At 44.7% G+C, this 20,312-nt stretch overlaps 1 protein-coding gene across 1 annotated transcript; it reads right to left on the bottom strand.

Annotated features, from left to right (window-relative positions):
- Positions 1-6,445: 6,445 nt before the first annotated feature.
- Positions 6,446-19,001, bottom strand: LOC121583163 (DBH-like monooxygenase protein 2 homolog). Its single transcript, XM_041899368.2, has 4 exons — positions 18,833-19,001; positions 8,191-8,475; positions 7,248-7,394; positions 6,446-6,662 (listed from the first exon to the last, which is right to left on the bottom strand). The coding sequence occupies exons 2-4, from the start codon at positions 8,455-8,457 to the stop codon at positions 6,495-6,497; spliced, it is 582 nt and encodes a 193-aa protein (XP_041755302.1). The 5' UTR covers positions 8,458-8,475; positions 18,833-19,001; the 3' UTR covers positions 6,446-6,494.
- Positions 19,002-20,312: the final 1,311 nt, after the last annotated feature.

The raw sequence follows: 20,312 nt of genomic DNA on the forward strand, positions 1-20,312 counted from the left end.
CTGTTATTTATTTTTTAGAATTTTATGAAACAAGTTATTTTTTTCAGAAAAATTACTACAAACATGGAAGTGCTGCAAACTGTTTAGTTTATCATCTTTCTTTACACCATACACAGATGGGAGCTTTGGGTCTGATTGCAACTGATTCAAATGCATTTCAAATTTACCTTTACCACGCAAGACAATCTTAGGGTCATCCTCACTGTAAACCGTCTGAGCATTAGACTTATCTATCAAACAGAACCGGCAAAAGTAATGACCACTGAAGGACTCTGTGAAAACAAGGACTGCATGCATCCCCAAATTGTCTCCAGTTATTTGGCAGATAGTGCCATAAACTCTTTCAGTTGAAAAAGGCACATTTACACCATCACTCTCCAGTTTTTTTACATCATTAACCAAGGGCTCTAGAATGGCATCAAAGCCATGTTTCTTTAGATCTTGATAATTAAATACTGACACTAAATGAATATTAATCACAGCAGAGTTAAACTTGGGTGGCAGAATCCTGAGGACAAAATAAATGGCGTCTATCTTGTAAACACCACGCTTGGATCTAAGCGGGTTGGCAGTTTCAAAGTCATCATAGTACAATTGGATCTGTAAAGCATTTCTATGTTTTGAGAACAAGGGATGAGTCTTAAAGTAACATCCATCAAAAAAGTCTTCAAAAGTGTCTTCCACAGATGTATCCCTAGGTTCATTTTCCAATAACTTACAGATTTCAGAATTGTGACACATGAACGTCAATGTTTCCAGTATAGGAATATATACAAAGGTGTCTTTCACTGGGACTTTTTTTTATTTCGCCTGCTATCATATCTAACTCCCAACACTACTTCTACTGGCTCCACAACACCCCATTTTTGGTTGAGGTACTTTGTACTCTTGGTTTCTGTGTTAAAACTGGCAAATGGGTTTTCAAAGTTCTCAAAACTATCATTTACAGCAGATGCAGAGGGGTTATCCATAGGCATAACTGACAGAACATCTTGTTTAATCTGAGTATGTTGAAAACTGTCGTCTACAACCATCTTGACCACAGACCAATCTAAACTTGGTGGAGGGATAGAAGCTATGCTCAATTCTCAAATGAGATATCAATGACTGGCTGTTTCTGTGCAACGCTTGACAACAAATTATCAACGTCACAGGGGTGCTGAAAGTGCTTGATGCTGCTTTCCAATAAACATTGAGGGTCTTATTCTGATGACATGATCGATACTTGACTGCAGTTTGACAATTCTCTTTTAGGCTATTGATAACAATCTCATGTAGGCTAGCCAACCAGCAAAGTATAGGGTACTAGGGGGTAACTAGCCCCCTGGGGTAATTGCCCCTCCCCCATGTAAGTCACATTAAGACCACAAGATGTCACCAAAACATTTTTCCAACACTTACCCTGGCTGCCACTGCTCTTGCTCAACAGAAAATGTCCTCTGTATCATCACAACTTTTTGAGATTTTTCAACAAAACGATTTTGTGGTAAATGTATCTAATTTTTTGAAATTTAGAAAAAGTTGTAGATGTATTCAAATGAAGTTAGATCTATAATTGTTTTTTAAAATATACAAGGAGGAAAGTCTTAAGATAAATAATCAATTTGTTTAGAGAGAAACATGTTGACATTTGAGTAGAGTAGAGTAGTAATATGTTGGATGAGTGTGTTGTGGGCAACTCACTGGCCACTGGGGGCAAGTTACCCCTTTATGGTTATGAATGTGTTTCTACAATGACTAGCCCAGTTAGCGTTACTTTATGCTACCTTGCTAGCTAGCAACTTCACTAGCAGTAAATGCTAGCCAGCTAGCTAGTTAGCATAAGCTGCTAGGAGTGCTAGCTAGCAACCTTATTAACAGACCATCTGATGTAAAATCCATAAAAAAGACAACGTTTGCAGTTGTAAATCTTTTGACTAGTGACTGATAGCTTTACAGTTAATGTTACTTTATAGCCTTTTAGCTATTTTACACAGCATTTTATATCATATAGCTAGATATGTTTTTAAGAGAGAGCTTTTCAATTGGCATCTCTCCCAGTGGGGACTGGATTAGGTGTGAGCAGTGCAGAAGGTGGGCTCATGAGTTGTGCTCCAATTTGACTGGGGATAGATTTATTTGTGACCTATTCCCCCTCAGGAGACTGAAAAGATTTGGCATGGGTCCTCAGATCCTCAAAAAATTATACAGCTGCACCATCGAGAGCGTCCTGACTGGTTGCATCACCACCTGGTATGGCAACTGCTCTGCCTCCGACCGCAAGGCACTAAAGAGGGTAGTGCGTACAGCCCAGTACATTACTGGGGCCAAGCTTCCTGCCATCCAGGACATCTATACTAGGCGGTGTCAGAAATTGGTAGAGCATGGCGCTTGTAACGCCAGGGTAGTGGGTTCGATCCCGGGACCACCCATACGTAAAAATGTATGCACACATGACTGTAAGTCGCTTTGGATAAAAGCGTCTGCTAAATGGCATATTATTATTATTATAAAATTGTCAAAGACTCCAGCCACCCTAGTCATAGACTGTTCTCTCTGCTACCGCACGGCAAGCGGTACCGGAGTGCCAAGTCTAGGTCCAAAAGACTTCTCAACAGACTACCCCCAAGCCATAAGACTCCTGAACAGCTAATCATGGCTACCCAGACTATTTACACTGCCCCCCCACCCCCACCCCCCACCCCATCTTTTTACGCTGCTGCTACTCTGTTAATTATTTATGCATAGTCACTTTAACTCTACCCACATGTACATATTACTTCAACTACGTCAACTAGCCGGTGCCCCCGCACATTGACTCTGCACCGGTACCCCCCTGTATATATATAGCCTCCCTACTGTTATTTTATTTTACTTCTGCTCTTTTTACATCAACACTTTTTTGTTGTTTTATTTTACTTTTTCATTAAAAAACTAAATGCACTGTTGGTTAAGGGCTGTAAGTAAGCATTTCACTGTAATGTCTGCACCTGTTGTATTTGGTGCATGTTGACAATAACATTTTATTTTATTTGAATTAGAATTGTGCAATAGCAGATAATAAGAGAGTTGCCACATCAATGTTACACTGAAATAATTTGTTAAGTTATGAGTTATTGTTTTTTAAATGTTATATTCCAATGTTATTTAATGTTATCAGTTACACTGCATTCAGAAAGTATTCAGACCCATTGACTTTTTCCACATTTTGTTACGTTACAGCCTTATTCAAAAATTGATTAAATTGTTTTCCCCCCCTCATCAGTATACACACAATACCCCATAATGACAAAGAAAAAACTGGTTTATAGAAATGTTTTCTAATTTATTAAAATATCACATAAGTATTCAAACCCTTCAATCAATACTTTGTTGAAGCACCTTTGGCAGCGATTACAGCCTCAAGTCTTCTTGGGTATGACGCTAAAAGCTCTGCAACCCTGTATTTGCGGAGTTTCTCCCATTCTTCTCTGCAGATCCTCTCAAGCTCTGTCAGGTTGGATGGGGAGCTTCGCTGCACAGCTATTTTCAGGTCTCTCCAGAGATGTTCGATCGGGTTCAAGTCCGGGCTCTGGCTGGGCCACTCAAGGACATTCAGAGACTTGCCCTGAAGCCATTCCTGCGTTGTCTTGGCTGTGTGCTTAGGGTCGTTGTTCTGTTGGAAGGTGAACCTTCGCCCCCAGTCTGAGGTCCTGAGCCATCTTGAGCAGGTTTTCATCAAGGATCTCTCTGTACTTTGCTCAGTTCATCTTTCCCTCTATCCTGACTAGTCTCCCAGTCCCTGCCGCTGAAAAACATTCCCACAGCATGATGCTGCCACCACCATGCTTCATCATAGGGATGGTGCCAGGTTTCCTCCAGACGTGAAGATTGGCATTCAGGCCAAAGAGTTCAATCTTGGTTTCATCAGACCAGAGAATCTTGTTTCGAATGGTCTGAGAGTCCTTTAGGAGCCTTTTGGCAAACTCCAAGCGGGCTGTAATGTGCCTTTTACTGAGGAGTGGCTTTCGTCTGGGCACTCTACCATAAAGGCCTGATTGGTGGAGTGCTGCAGAGATGGCTATCCTTCTGGAAGGTTCTCCCATCTCCACAGATGAACACTGGAGCTCTGTAAGAGTGACCAGTTACCCCATTGGGGTTGGGGGGACAGTTACCCCGGTACTTTAAAAAAATGCCCCTTTTCTAAAAACATTTCATGAAGTGTGAACTGTAGCCATTTATTTCCCTTTATAGTTTATTCTCATAAGCATGACCTTCATCCACATAACATTTTTTTCCAAACATTGCTTTGTGTCAGCAACTAGTTACCCCCTAGTACACTATGCGAGCTGTTCTCCCCCGATTGCTGAGTTTGGCCTGGCTGCTAGCTCTAGGAAGAGTCTTGGTGGTTCCAAACTTCTTCCATTTAAGAATGATGGAGTCCACTGTGTTCTTGGGGACCTTCAAAGCTGCAGAAATGTTTTGGTACCCTTCCCCAGATCTGTGCCTCGACACAATCCTGTCTCGAAGCTCTACGGACAATTCCCTCAACCTCATGGTTTGGTTTTTGCTCTGACATGCACTGTCATCTGTTTAGACAGGTGTGTGCCTTTCCAAATCATGTCCAATCAATTGAATTTACCACAGGTGGACACCAATCAAGTTATAGAAAACAGCTCAAGGATGAGCAATGGAAACAGGATGCACCGGAGCTCAATTTTGAGTCTCATAGTAAAAGGTCTGAATACTTATGTAAATAAGTGTTTTTTGGGGGGGTTATTTTTGTACACATTTGCAAACATTTCCAAAAACCTGTTTTCGCTTTGTCATGATGGGACATTGTGTTTGCATTGATGAGGAAAACAATTAATTTAATCCATTTAAGAATAAGGCTGTAACGTAACAAAATATGGAAAAAGGGATGGGTCTGAATACTTTCCGAATGCACAGTATATTCCATTCCAATGAATAATTGTTTTAATTAATTAAAAACTATTAAAAACTTTTTCTTCCTGAATGTCATTTTAAAGACTGCTGGGATTTAAAATCTTGCATTATTCAAATCATGTTTAGTGCAATTGTACATAATGGATTATATGGAAAAAGCAAGCAGAAAATTAATGTACAGGTGAGTTAAAAAGAGGGACTTTACATCAAATCTTTTCATAGTGCAGATATTATAGGTGACATGTGCAACACCATTTCCTCCCCATATTTTATTTAAAATAAGACATCTAGACTTACATTTGAAGTATTACTTAAAGAAAACAGATTAAATGGGTTTTAACACTTGTGAGAAACCCTATCCCATAATCTTCTACCGGGGTAATAGAAACCCTCCGTTGGTCAGTTACCCTGGTACTTTTACCATGAAGTGTGAACTTTAGCCATTTACATAGTGTACTAGGGGGCTAGTTACCCCCTAGTACACTAAGCGAGCTGTTGGCTAGAGCCTTCAATATAAAGATGGGCAGAAACTGCTTCTCCATTATTTTTATTTATTATTTTTTAGAAACCCCCAACACATTTGTAGGGGATGACATTGCGACATATGCTAGCTAAACTCATGAGCAGAAACACTTAAATCGGGTCAAATGGTTGTCTCGCTCGGAACCGCGCATGCGAGGGCCGTCAAAGGCACTCCTTCATAACGTTGTTTACGAAAATGACAGTGTCAGTTTGTCACTTTCACGTTCAACTACGTAAGTCATTGGCTCGAATTTAGGAAGCAAACCACTATTTCGTCCCTTAGCTGTACTGGCATCGAACACGTCACCCTCCCTAGGAGAGGGGGTGACCTTGAGAATTTGTTAAAAAGGAGAGGCTGCCTGGAGCTTTAATTTAAAAACCGGATGTTCCCGTCAGTCTCAACATAGGTCTGTAGCCATTCTTGACCGTTTTAGCGATCCATTGTAAGTGTTTAAATCACCTCATTTTTCAGCATAACGCACAGCCCCATGTTGCAAGGATCTCTACACAATTCCAAGAAGCTGACAACATCCCAGTTCTTCCATGGCCTGCATACACAGACATGTCACCAATTAAATGTTTGGGAAGCTCTGGATCGGTGTACAACAATGTTCCATTTCCTGCCAATATCCAGGAACGTCGCACAGCCGTTGACGAGCGGAAAAAACGTTCCACAATCAGCCTGAGCAACTATACGTATGTGTCACACTTAATGACGGAAATGGCTGTCCCACCAGATGCTGACTTTTTCCCCTGCGCCACACCCCTACCTTAAGGTATCTGACCAACAGATGCACATCTGTATTCCCAGTCATGTGAAATCCATAGATTAGGGCCTGATTAATTTATTTCAATTGACTGATTTCCTTACAACTCAGTAAAATTGTTACATATTTCTGTTCAGAGTAAAGTCATTGGATTTTCACATTTTGCTTCCAGTCCAAGATGAAACGTTTCATCACCAAGCGTTCAAACATGGTAAGACATAACATTTTACGCATAGGAAGGAGTAGTTGAGTGAATTATTCCTTAAATTTATTGACATTTTCATATATCATGAATACAGATTATTGACACTTTTCTATTGCGCGTGGGGGACTGGCGCCAGAGTTGCTGACCAGGGGGCTGGAGCTAGGCATGTTGAGCAGGTTCACCTCCTTGGTCCCCCTACTTTTGCCATGGTAGCCGATGTCATCCGTTTTCCCGTAGGCATAGATCAGCTTCAATGGACTGTCCTATGATGGGGATCGAACAAAACATACAAGAGAACAGAAGAAAAAACAGGTTAAGGACTGCGTTTAGAAAAGTCCTAGTAGGCACTAAGTAGGGCCTATATCAGCCATCAACAAGATTCAGCCAAGGGCCGATTTCTCTCTTGAGCGGATGATCGGCGGCCGTTTCAAACCGTGCTTACATTTGTATACGATCACATGAGTCTACGCCGTGGGAATACTTGAACAGATTTCTTAAATTAAAGTCACTTGCAGCGGATTTCCCAGTGTTTACAGTCTTATGTCCAACAATGAAAATTGTTCCCTCTGATAACGTCGGAGGCCAAATAAAACCAGCCGCGGTCCAAATTCAACCTGCGGGCCACCAGTTGGGGAACCATATCCAACATAATGTTGTCATTGACGTTATGACTCCATAGTCTTTAATAATGCCATTTTAAATGCTAAGTTTGTGAATCTCAGAGAACCACGTAGGGTTACAAAAGCCTCCATATTTATGCAGTTTGTGGTGAACTACTCAATAAAAACACTAGTAAGTGGATATAAACGACAGATGGTCTAGCTCAGGGTTTCACCAACTTAACTCACGGTCATGCGGAAGTCATCCTTGTCACATGACTGGATGGCCCTCCAGAAGGTCATGGTGGTTTGACCGTCTGCCTCGGTCAGGGACAGGAGGGTGTAGTCCTGTTTCTCATCCACCAAGGGAAATCCGTTGCTTGTGGCATGATAATCCTGAAGGAAATACAACAAAAATACTGATGTTTTCTGGAGTATTTATAGAGCCTACTAGACTTGTGTTTTATTAGGTGTGCTTGGTGAAAGCACAACTTTAGAAACTGTTCATTATCACTATTATGCTGCTGCCACCATCTGTAGCACCAGAACCATAAGCTATCAACACCAGAAAGTCCAGACTGCCACTGGTCAGGTTGCTTGAAGAAACTGACACTAATACTGGTCACACTACAACCATATTTGCATGACTCCCAGTGCGTGCCAGGGACATGGATGTGGGGAATTCTGGTCACTACAGCTTTCTTTACAAAGGAAGCCCAATTTAAAAATATTTTCCAATCAGATTTTCTTCAGAAGTTATCTGATCAGGCAAATGACCGATTAGTGAAAAAATATCATAATTGAGCAGCCTCCATAAAAGCAGCCTTCTTACTAGTCGTCAACTGTTTCAGCTAGAAACCCCATTTAAACTAACGTGCAAACCGATCTGGAATAGTGTGCTTGTATACTGACCACAACCATAAAACCTTTTCTAGTTATACTTAAAATGTTATATAGAGTTCAGCTCTTCTCTAAAACTTGACCAGGTGCAACACATTCACATGTAGTTTGCCAAATGTTTGAGGTGTTGAAAACCACTACACTGTCACAGTAGCCTATTCCTAAGACCTACAACATAACTGCCTCTTCCTAAACGCTAGGACGCAGGGTTAGGGCTACTTCTACAAGAAACTACTACATTACCACTGATACTTGTCTAATTGTAACGATTACAGGTTAATGGTTTAGATACCTTGAAGTAGTTGGCTTTTGGTCCGACCCCTCCAATAACGATATCTGCTCCAGCCATGTCTCCATTTGGGCTGAACCCGAATCCCACCCAGCCAGTGGTCTTGAAGGTCAGCTGGAACGTGATGGTGCCCTGGACCTCGCTGAACCCCCACTTCAGGATGACATTGTTGTCCACGTCAAGGTGCTCCATGAAGGGCATATGGATGTCCGGCTGTGCCCCGATCACTGGAGTCCAAGTCAGGAGCAGGGAGAGGAGTAGAAGGATCATCCTGTCTGTCACCCACAGATAGAGCCTGAGAACTCAACCAGCTCAGAGACAAAAACTCCAGGTCAAACAAACAGCTATCTCGCCACGGAGCGCCGCTAAGATTCTGACACACTCACTGCCCTTGTCCGAATACCCGTGCTTGCGTCCTAAATAGTTAGTAGGCTTTTCGGGTATGCGAAAATACGTTTTATAGTATGTGAAACTAAATCAATGTAGACCCAGGTGTGTTTGACAACAGCTGATAATCAGAGAAAGGAGACGCCATTGCGTTGTTTCCCGCCATTTAGCTACAGCCAGTCCCCTTCTCTGATTATCAGCTCTTGTCAAACATACCTGGGGTGCATGCATTTCGCTTCAACGTTTGCTAATTTGCGTGATGGTTTGTAGCGCTACTAAACGACACGTTTCCTCAAAACGGTGGGCACCGTTCTTCAACAGTTTGCCTTTGAGGTACGTTTTCTCCCGTTTGGTGGGTGTGGAGAGGTGAATAGGGGAATATGCTGTCCATATAACCAGGTTTCCATCCAACATTTCATGCAAGTAAAGTACATTTCGAATAAAAAAATGTCATGACAGGCCTGATGGAAACAGAACATTACATTTTTTCGGTAAACTTTACAAATGTCGACAAAACAAAATGCACTAGAGGAGGTAAAATGAATGATGCTAAAAAATGTCGGTTATTATGCGCAAATATTGATATAATAACCATCATATGGAAGTAGACTTCGAGCCACGCGATTACATGTTGTGTTGTCCTCCCCACTAAAACTAATCGGGATTCATTAGGTTACAGATGAAATAAATTATGATGAACTTCACAGGGTTGTGAAAGTGCAAGGTGATGAGCTTGATGCTCCTTTCCACGAAATATCAAGGGTCTTATTCTGGTGAAATGATAATCGATGCTTGGCTGCCATTTGACAAATAAAAATAATCTCGCTCTTTTGTCAATAATAGGCTAATAATCTCATCATGTGTAGGCTGTATGTGCGCTCTAGCCAAAAGCGCGCAGATAGCGCTGTTGGTTACAGCGCACGTGCCAATCCCAGAGTGTGCACACGCTATAACGCATTTTTGCGGGGGTGAGAAAACCATCAGTAGAGTTGAAAATGCTATGGAAATCCATTGAACTTGTATTTTTTATTAGGTACATGGGAATTTAACCGCAAAAGGTATTTCGTGTGCACTCCATTGTCACGCACAGCCTTTTATCTGCAACAAGTCAATTTGACAGAAACAGGAGAATGTGTGAAAATGCGGATATTTCTTTTAACGGATTTTAGAATATTACATGAAAATCTGTTGTCAAATGGATGGAAACCTAGCTACTGATACGAAATGCAGCTTTTCATATAGTGCATAATGTCACAATTATGATACAAATTTACATTGGAAAAAAGGTAACTAAAGAGAATTACTACTTTTATATAAGATAAAGAATATTTCAGGTGGAACACATTGAGAAATGGTTGGAGCTAAAGTCTATGAATGTAAAGAACATACCTACACAGCAAAAGTGTTAATTTAACACCAGGCATGTTAATTTTAACATTCTTCCAGTGTTTATATAGGTCCACTCTCATCAGTGTTAATTTAACACTTTTTGTAGTGTTAATATTGAAACACTCTCTGAATGTTAAGATATAACACTTGAGGTGATGTTCAAATGACCCATGAGAGTGTTTTTTCAACACTCATGCAATGTTTACACAATTAATCTTCTCCTTTCCCCCTTTCCCCCTTCTGATAAGCTGTAGACCACACTATTTACCAAGAGAGTTTTCATCTATATTTTTCATAGCTGTCTATTTACCACCACAAACCAATGCTGGCATTAAGATTGCACTGAATGAGTTGTACAAGGCCATAAATCAACAGGAAAACGCTCATCCAGATGCAGCGCTCCTAGTGGCCGGGGACTTTAATGCAGGGAAACTTAAATCTGTTCTACCTAATTTCTACCAGCATGTTAAATGTGCAACCAGAGGAAAAAAAAACTCTAGACCACCTTTACTCCACACACAGAGACGCATACAAAGCTCTCCCTCGCCCTCCATTTGGCAAATCTGACCATAACTCTATCCTCCTGATTCCTGCTTATAAGCAAAAACTAAAGCAGGAAGCACCAGTGACTCGGTTAATAAAAAAGTGGTCAGATGACGCAGATGCTAAGCTACAGGACTGTTTTGCTAGCACAGACTGGAACATGTTCCGGGATTCTTCAGACAGCATTGAGGAGTACACCACATCAGTCACTGGCTTCATCAATAAGTGCATCGATGATGTCGTCCCCACAGTGACCGTACGTACATACCCCAACCAGAAGCCATGGATTACAGAAACATCCGCACTGAGCTAAAGGGTAGAGCTGCCGCTTTCAAGGAACGGGACTCTAACCCGGACGCTTATAAGAAATCCCGCTATGCCCTCCGACGAACCATCAAACAGGCAAAGAGTCAATACAGGACTAAGATTGAAACGTACTACACTGGCTCTGACGCTCGTCGGATGTGGCAGGGCTTGAAAACTATTACAGACTACAAAGGGAAGCACAGCCGCGAGCTGCCCAGTGACACAAGCCTACCAGACGAGCTAAACCACTTCTATGCTCGCTTCGAGGCAAGCAACACTGAAGCATGCATGAGAGCACCAGCTGTTCCGGATGACTATGTGATCACGCTCTCCGTAGCCGATGTGAGTAAGACTTTTAAGCAGGTCAACATTCACAAGGCCGCAGGGCCAGACGGATTACCAGGACGTGTACTCCGAGCATGTGCTGACCAACTGGCAAGTGTCTTCACTGACATTTTCAACAGGTCCCTGACTGAGTCTGTAATACCAACATGTTTCAAGCAGACCACCATAGTCCCCGTGCCCAAGGACTCTAAGATAACCTGCCTAAATGACTACCGACCCGTAGCACTGACGTCTGTAGCCATGAAGTGCTTTGAAAGGCTGGTCATGGCTCACATCAACAGCATTATCCCAGAAACCCTAGACCCACTTCAATTTGCATACCGCCCCAACAGATCCACAGATGATGCAATCTCTATTGCACTTCACACTGCCCTTTCCCACCTGGACAAGAGGAACACCTACGTGAGAATGCTATTCATTGACTACAGCTCAGCATTCAACACCATAGTGCCCTCTAAGCTCATCACTAAGCTAAGGATCCTGGGACTAAACACCTCCCTCTGCAACTGGATCCTTGACTTCCTGACGGGCCGCCCCCCAGGTGGTAAGGGTAGGTAACAACACATCTGCCGCACTGATCCTCAACACGGGGGCCCCTCAGGGGTGCGTGCTCAGTCCCCTCCTGTACTCTCTGTTCACCCATGACTGCATGGCCAGGCACGACTCCAACACCATCATTAAGTTTGCAGACGACACAATAGTGGTAGGCCTGATCACCGACAACGATGAGACAGCCTATAGGGAGGAGGTCAGAGACCTGGCCGTGTGGTGCTAGGACAACAACCTCTCCCTCAACGTGACCAGGACAAAGGAGATGATTGTGGACTACAGGAAAAAAAAGAGGACTGAGCACGCCCCCATTCTCATCGACGGGGCTGTAGTGGAACAGGTTGAGAGCTTCAAGTTCCTTGGTGTCCACATCACCAACGAACTATCATGGTCCAAACACACCAAGACAGTCGTGAAGAGGGCACGACAAAGCCTATTCCCCCTCAGGAGATTGAAAAGATTTGGCATGGGTCCTCAGATCCTCAAAAAATTCTACAGCTGCACCATCGAGAGCATCCTGACTGGTTGCATCACCGCCTGGTATGGCAACTGCTTGGCCTCCGACCGCAAGGCACTACAGAGAGTAGTGCGTACGGCCCAGTACATCACTGGGGCCAAGCTTCCTGCCATCCAGGACTTCTATACCAGGCGGTGTCAGAGGAAGGCCCTCAAAATTGTCAAAGACTCCAGCCACCCTAGTCATAGACTGTTCTCTCTGCTACCGCACGGCAAGCGGTACCGGAGTGCCAAGTCTAGGTCCAAAAGACTTCTCAACAGCTTCTACCCCCAAGCCATAAGACTCCTGAACAGCTAATCATGGCTACCCGGACTATTTGCACTGCCCCCCCACCCCATCCTTTTTACGCTGCTGCTGCTCTGTTAATTATTTATGCATAGTCACTTTAACTCTACCCACATGTACATATTACTTCAACTACCTCAACTAGCCGGTGCCCCCGCACATTGACTCTGCACCGGTACCCCCCTGTATATATAGCCTCCCTACTGTTATTTTATTTTACTTCTGCTCTTTTTTTTCTCAACACTTTTTTGTTGTTGTTTTATTTTTTACTTTTTTTGTTAAAAATAAATGCACTGTTGGTTAAGGGTGTAAGTAAGTATTTCACTGTAATGTCTGCACCTGTTGTATTCGGCGCATGTGACCAATAAAATTTGATTTGATTTGATTTGAGGTGGCGAATCGCATCTCTGCATGTCTGGCAGACATATCAGTGTGGATGACGGATCACCACCTCAAGCTGAACCTCGGCAAGACGGAGCTGCTCTTCCTCCCTACGGAGCTGTGAGGGGAACGGCACCTCCGTACCTTCAGGCTCTGATCAGTCCCTACACCCAAACGAGGGCATTGCGTTCATCCACCTCTGGCCTGCTGGCCCCCCTACCTCTGCGGAAGCACAGTTCCCGCACAGCCCAGTCAAAACTGTTCGCTGCTCTGGCACCCCAATGGTGGAACAATCTCCCTCACGACGCCAGGACAGCGGAGTCACTCACCACCTTCCGGAGACACTTGAAACCCCACCTCTTTAAGGAATACCTGGGGTAGGATAAAAGTTATCTTTCTAGAGATATATTGTAAAGTGGTTGTCCCACTGGCTATCATAAGGTGAATGCACCAATTTGTAAGTCGCTCTGGATAAGAGCGTATGCTAAATTACGAAAATGTAAAATGTAAAAAATGTTTATATAGTGCCAGTGTTCATGTTGAATCACTTCAAGTACTAAAATATAACACTTCAGATGTTGTTCAAATGACCCATGGGAGTGTTTTTTCAACACCCTCAGTATTAAGCAGCAACACCTTTCATTGTTGAGGATCCTGTAGCTGAATTGGCACCAGGAAGTGCTAAATATTCACAATAGGAAATAACCATTTTTTGTCTGGTTCTTTCCCACTCATAAATCAAGCCTGCAAGTTGTAGGTGAATTAAACAGTGTCACGATCGTCGTACGGAATAGACCAAGGCGCAGCGTGATGAACGAACATGTTTATTTATCTTTAGTGATAAATACGGACAATCAACAAAACAACAAACGACTCGTGAAGTCCACGGTACAAACACAAAACCAACTGGAACAAGAACCCACAAACACAAAGGGAAAAACAGACAGTTTAAATATGGCTCCCAATCAGAGACAACCAGCCACAGCTGACACTCGTTGCCTCTGATTGGGAGTCACTCAGGCCAACATAGAAATAAACAAACTAGAACTCCCAACATAGAATTACAACACATAGAAAGACCACACCCTGGCTCAACATATAGAGTCCCAGAGCCAGGGTGTGACAGTACCCCCCCCTAAAGGCACGGACTGCGACCGCGCCTCAACTAGAGCAAAACAGGGGAGGGCTGGGTGGGCATTCCTCCTCGGCGGCGGTTCTGGCTCCGGGCTTGCCCACCACCCTCCAATACTCCCCCCATAGCGCCCCTGGTCCGGTCTGGCCCCGCTGGCTGGAGCTGAACTGGACGTAGCAGGAGCGGTTAGCTTCAGCTCCGTTGTGGAGCAGTTGAGCGGTACCTGATTAGGCACCGGTGACCCAGGCACTGGTTGTGCCGGACTGACGACGCGCACCCCTGGCTTGGTGGGTGAGGCAGGAACGGACCGGACCGGGCTGATGATGCGCACCCCTGGCTTGGTGCGTGGAGCAGCAACGGGCCGGACCAGGCTGACGATACGCACCCCTGGCTTGGTGCGTGGAGCAGGAACGGACCGGACCGGGCTGACGATACGCACCCCTGGCTTGGTGCGTAGAGCAGGAATGGGCCTTACCAGGCTGACGACTCTCACCCCTGGCTTTGTGCGTGGAGCAGCAACGGGCCGGACCGGGCTGACGACTCGCACCCCTGGCTTGGTGCGAGTAGCAGGAACGGGCTGGACCAGGCTGACGACTCGCACCCCTGGCTTGGTGCGAGTAGCAGGAACGTTCTGGACCAGGCTGACGACTCGCTCCCCTGGCTTGGTGCGAGTGGCAGGAACAGGCCGGGCCGGGCTGGCGACGCGCACCGTAGGCTTGGTGCGAGTGGCAGGAACAGGCCGGGCCGGGCTGGCGACGCACACCGTAGGCTTGGTGCGAGTGGCAGGAACAGGCTGGGCCGGACTGGCGACGCACACCTTAGGCTTGGTGCGAGGGGCAGGAACAGGCCGGGCCGGGCTAGCGACGCACACCGTAGGCTTGGTGCGAGTGGCAGGAACAGGCCGGGCCGGGCTGGCGACGCACACCGTAGGCTTGGTGCGAGGGGCAGGAACAGGCCGGGCCGGGCTGGCGACGCACACCGTAGGCTTGGTACGAGGGGCAGGAACAGGCCGGGCAGGGCTGGCGACGCGCACCGTAGACTTGGTGCGAGTGGCAGGAACAGGCCGGGCCGGGCTGGCGACGCACACCGTAGGCTTGGTGCGAGGGGCAGGAACAGGCCGGACCGGGCTGGCGACGAACACCGTAGGCTTGGTGCGAGAGGCAGGAACAGGCCGGACCGGGCTGGCGACGCACACCGTAGGCTTGGTGCGAGAGGCAGGAACAGGCCGGACCGGGCTGGCGACGCGCACCGTACATTTGGTGCGAGGGACCGTAACAGGCCGGACCGTACTGGGGACACACACCACTGGCTCTACCCCGGGATCTGGAACGGGCCGGACCGGACTGGTAACACACCCCAGTACCTCTCGCCGTGCCTCTAAACCTTCTTTCCCTACTTTGACCAGTGGCCCCCGTAACCTGGTGGCCTTCTGAATACGCCCCTTTTCTGCCTCCGTCAGCCCCGTCGTCCATGCCCTGTGCCCCCCCCCTAAAAATTTTTGGGGGTTGCCTCTCGACCGTCCGACGACGACACTGATCACGCCGTTGCTCCTCTCTCCGTCGCCTCTCTACTGTCTCACTCCATGGCCGGCGATCCATCCCGGCCAGGATTTCCTCCCAGGTCCAGGACCCCTGCCCGTCCAAAATCTGCTCCCACGTCCAGGCTGCCTGCTCCTGGACACGCTGCTTGGTCCTGGTATGGTGGGTTCTTCTGTCACGATCGTCGTACGGAATAGACCAAGGCGCAGCGTGATGAACGAACATGTTTAGTTATCTTTAGTGATAAATACGGACAATCAACAAAACAACAAACGACTCGTGAAGTCCACGGTACAAACACAAAACCAACTGGAACAAGAACCCACAAACACAAAGGGAAAAACAGACAGTTTAAATATGGCTCCCAATCAGAGACAACCAGCCACAGCTGACACTCGTTGCCTCTGATTGGGAGTCACTCAGGCCAACATAGAAATAAACAAACTAGAATTCCCAACATAGAATTACAACACATAGAAAGACCACACCCTGGCTCAACATATACAGTGGGGAAAAAAAGTATTTAGTCAGCCACCAATTGTGCAAGTTCTCCCACTTAAAAAGATGAGAGAGGCCTGTAATTTTCATCATAGGTACACGTCAACTATGACAGACAAATTGAGATTTTTTTTCCAGGGGCGGTGTGTTCAATAGGGCGATATGGGCGACGCACTGCCAAACGGGAAAAGGAAGGGATTTTTTTTCTAATCAATTATATCACGGCAACAGTAGTTATCAGTGTTGTAATCTAGACGTCTGATCTGCCACAGTGCCACACTGCCACTAAATGTCCATCCAATCAGGCTAAAGTCGTGCTTCAAATGGCTCCCCCCCCCTTTTGGGGCGATTTCAGTCAGGTTGAAAATCGCCCAGAAGTCTGTCATAGACTCCCATGTAAAATCTATTTTTTTCAAATTTCAGAGCTTTCAATACAATCTCTATGGGTGTCTGAGGGCTTGCACTTACGCGCTTTCGTCATACGTAACGTAACCATGAACGTAACTAAGAAAAGAGCGGGTAGCCTCATCAATCAATTCACGTACTACTATCAAGATGGCTATAGCGTTCAGTGCAACTCGATTGTGTCTTTGAAAGAAGTTCCTTTTTGTCGGCGAACAAATGAAGATAAATTGGCAACGAAACAATTAGGACCTCCCAGACCAAATTTAATAATTCAACAGGTTTCTACTAAAGGCGGAAAATCCTACACCCGAGGATTTTCCAAAAATTGGTACGAACGAAAAAGACATTGCCACTCAACTGGATGAGGGATACAGGCTAGCTGTCCGCCGCCACAACGATGAGGTTAGTGTTGATAATCACAAGTTTACTGGAGAACTGAGACCAAGTAGAGACTTTGGACAGGGTGGATATGGTATAATAAAGGCAGTTTATTCAGAGGTAAAGATATCTGGAATCGCGTGCACGGACCCGTTCGTCAAACTCTTAGGGAGCTATACATTAAGCCCCATTACTTACCATATCAGATAAGAGAAATTGCTGCAGCTACATATATTTTACATCCTGGCCCTACATAGTTCACTATTTGCATCACTTACCAAAATATTACATGTGGTCATATATGCTTGGAAAGTGGAGATGCCATAGAACGTCAAAAAAGTAAACATTGCTGGAGACACATTGCCGTTTTGGAGAAGACATCGCGTTTGCTAGCGAAGAGATTTGTTGTGGCAAATGAACTTGGGCTGGGAATTGCCAGGAACCTCACGATAAGATATATGCATTGCGAGTCTCATGATTCTATACGTATTGCGATTCGATACTGTGATTTTATTGCGCACCATATGTCTGTTGCAGAGGGATCAGAAAGCCATGAGAACGAGTTTTGATCAGTCATGGAAATAAAAGTGCTGAAAACAAATTGGCTCCCAATGTGAAAAGATTGAGAACAAGCTATGAAGGAACAATAATGGTGTTTTGGTGCAGGTACAGCCAACTAGCGCTAAAATATTGCGATATTGTCAATACAGTATATCGTAAAGTATCACTATGTAACTCGATTTCTTTCACCCCAATCCCTCAAATTAACGGTAAATAACTGAATTGTTTGCCCCACATTTAGCTAAGATGATTAGCTAGCCAGCTAAAATGTTTTATTTAGTTAGCAGTCGCATCTACAATAGTTTACTGTCAATAACATGTCTCCAAAAATGACGTGGTGTCTCCAATTGTGTTGACATTTTACAATTGCGATGCGCATCCATGAGTATCCACTTTCTGTAGCTCAGCTGGTAGAGCACTGCGCTTGTAACGCCAAGGTAGTGGGTTCGATCCCCGGGACCACCCATACACAAAAATGTATGCACGCATGACTGTAAGTCGCTTTGGATAAAAGCGTCTGCTAAATGGCATATTATTATTATTATTATCTGAAGAGAGCCCCGAAACATTGTGTGCAGACATTTTATGCAATAAATGAAGTAGGTTGAATCTAGTAGTTCTGATCTTCTGATTGGTCCTGATGAGTTGGGCGAGGTCCCCTCCAGGCTAGTGTCACTGTTGCATTGGCTCTGAGTCGGGTTCTCTGTCTTCAAATGTTCAGCCTAAGAGAGGGGATTTTTGTGTGTGTGTGTGTGTGTGTGTGTTTAACAGTGATGATGTGTGTGTGTGTGTGTGTGTGTGTGTGTGTGTGTGTGTGTGTGTGTGTGTGTGTGTGTGTGTGTGTTTAACAGTGATGATGTGTGTGTGTGTGTGTGTTTGTGTGTGTGTGTGTGTGTGTGTCCTCAGAGCAAGAACTCGTGAGTTGGAAGAACTGAGAGGCCTATGGCGTGGGTGTTGTCCTTGGCCACCTGCTGACAAGGCTGACAAGATAGGACCCTTTTGTCCATTGTTATTGGATAGGAACAGAACTTATAACCAGCTCCTGACCTAAATAGATCTTAGCACAACATTTTACTCAACATATCATATTCCATATTCACTATAACAAATATATTTACTACGACATTAGCAAGAACCGCCACATCCTCAGCCGGCTAATCCAGTGTGTGAAGTTTTGCGGAGTGTTTGAGTTAGCTTTGCGAGGCAAAGATGAAACTGAGGGCTCCACCAACCCTGGTAAGCCAACACTTTTGAGATCAGTCAATAAATGCTTCTGGTATTGACTTATATGCTGCCCCTGTCTTCAAGTTGTTGCTGGACATATCTTTTTTAAAATGTGTGTAGGTCACCTAAATCATCAGAAAAATTGCCCCCCCTGAGAAATTTTTCAGGAGCCGCCACTGGAAGGATCATCCTGTCTGTCACCCACAGATAGAGCCTGAGAACTCAACCAGCTCAGAGACAAAAACTCCAGGTCAAACAAACAGCTATCTCGCCACGGAGCGCCGCTAAGATTCTGACACACTCACTGCCCTTGTCCGAATACCCGTGCTTGCGTCCTAAATAGTTAGTAGGCTTTTCGGGTATGCGAAAATACGTTTTATAGTATGTGAAACTAAATACATTTAGACCCAGGTGTGTTTGACAACAGCTGATAATCAGAGAAAGGAGACGCCATTGCGTTGTTTCCCGCCATTTAGCTACAGCCAGTCCCCTTCTCTGATTATCAGCTCTTGTCAAACATACCTGGGGTGCATTCATTTCGTTTTTTACGTTTGCTAATTTGCATGACGGTTTGTAGCGCTACTGAACGACACGTTTCCACAAAACGGTGGACACCGTTCTTCAACAGTTTTCCTTTGAGGTACGTTTTCTCCCGTTTGGTGGGTGTGGAGAGGTAATAGGGGAATATGCTGTCCATATAACCAGGTTTCCATCCAACATTTCATGAGAGTAAAGTACATTTCGGATAAAAAAATGTCATGACAGGCCTGATGGAAACAGAACATCACATTTTTTCGGTGAACTTTCCAAATGTCGTCAAAACAAAATGCACTAGACGAGGTATGATCTTTTTGTGTCAGTAAAATGAATTATGCAAAAAAGTCGGTGGAAACGCAATTATGCGCAAATATTGATATAATAACCATCATATGGAAGTAAACTTCGAGTCACGCGATGACATGTTGTGTAGTCCTCCCCACTACGACTCATCGGGAAAGCATGCAGTTTATTAGGTTACAGATTAAAGAAATGATGAACTTCACAGGGTTGTGAAAGTGCAAGGTGATGAGCTCGATGCTCCTTTCCACTAAATATCGAGGGTCTTATTCTGGTGACATGATCATCGATGCTTGGCTGCCAAGTAAAAATAATCTCGCTCTTTTGTCAATAATAGGCTAATAATCTCATCATGTTCCATGTAGGCTGTATAAGGCCTCCTGTAGCTCAGTTGGTAGAGCATTGCTTACAACGCCAGCGTTGTGGGTTCGTTTCCCACGGGGGGCCAGTATGAAAAATGTATGCACTCATTAACTGTAAGTTGCTCTGGATAAGAGCGTCTGCTAAAGAGGTAAATGTACGCTCTAGCTGTTGGCTACAGCGCACGTGCCAATACCAGAGTGTGCACACGCTATAACGCATTTTTGTTGGGGTGAGAAAACCATCAGTAGAGTTGAAAATGCTATGGAAACCCACTGAACTTGTATTTTTTATTAGGTACATGGGAATTTCACCGCAAAAGGTATTTTGTGTGCACTACTTTGTCACGCACAGCCTTTTAACTGCAACAAGTCAATTTGAGAAACAGGAGAAGTTGTGAAAATGCGGATATTATTTTTTAACGGATTTTATAATATTCACATGAATATCTGTTGCCAATTGGATGGAAACCTAGCTACTGATCCGAAAT

This window comes from Coregonus clupeaformis, unplaced genomic scaffold (assembly GCF_020615455.1).
Source record: "Coregonus clupeaformis isolate EN_2021a unplaced genomic scaffold, ASM2061545v1 scaf0185, whole genome shotgun sequence".
In the NCBI taxonomy this organism is placed as follows: Eukaryota; Metazoa; Chordata; class Actinopteri; order Salmoniformes; family Salmonidae; genus Coregonus; species Coregonus clupeaformis.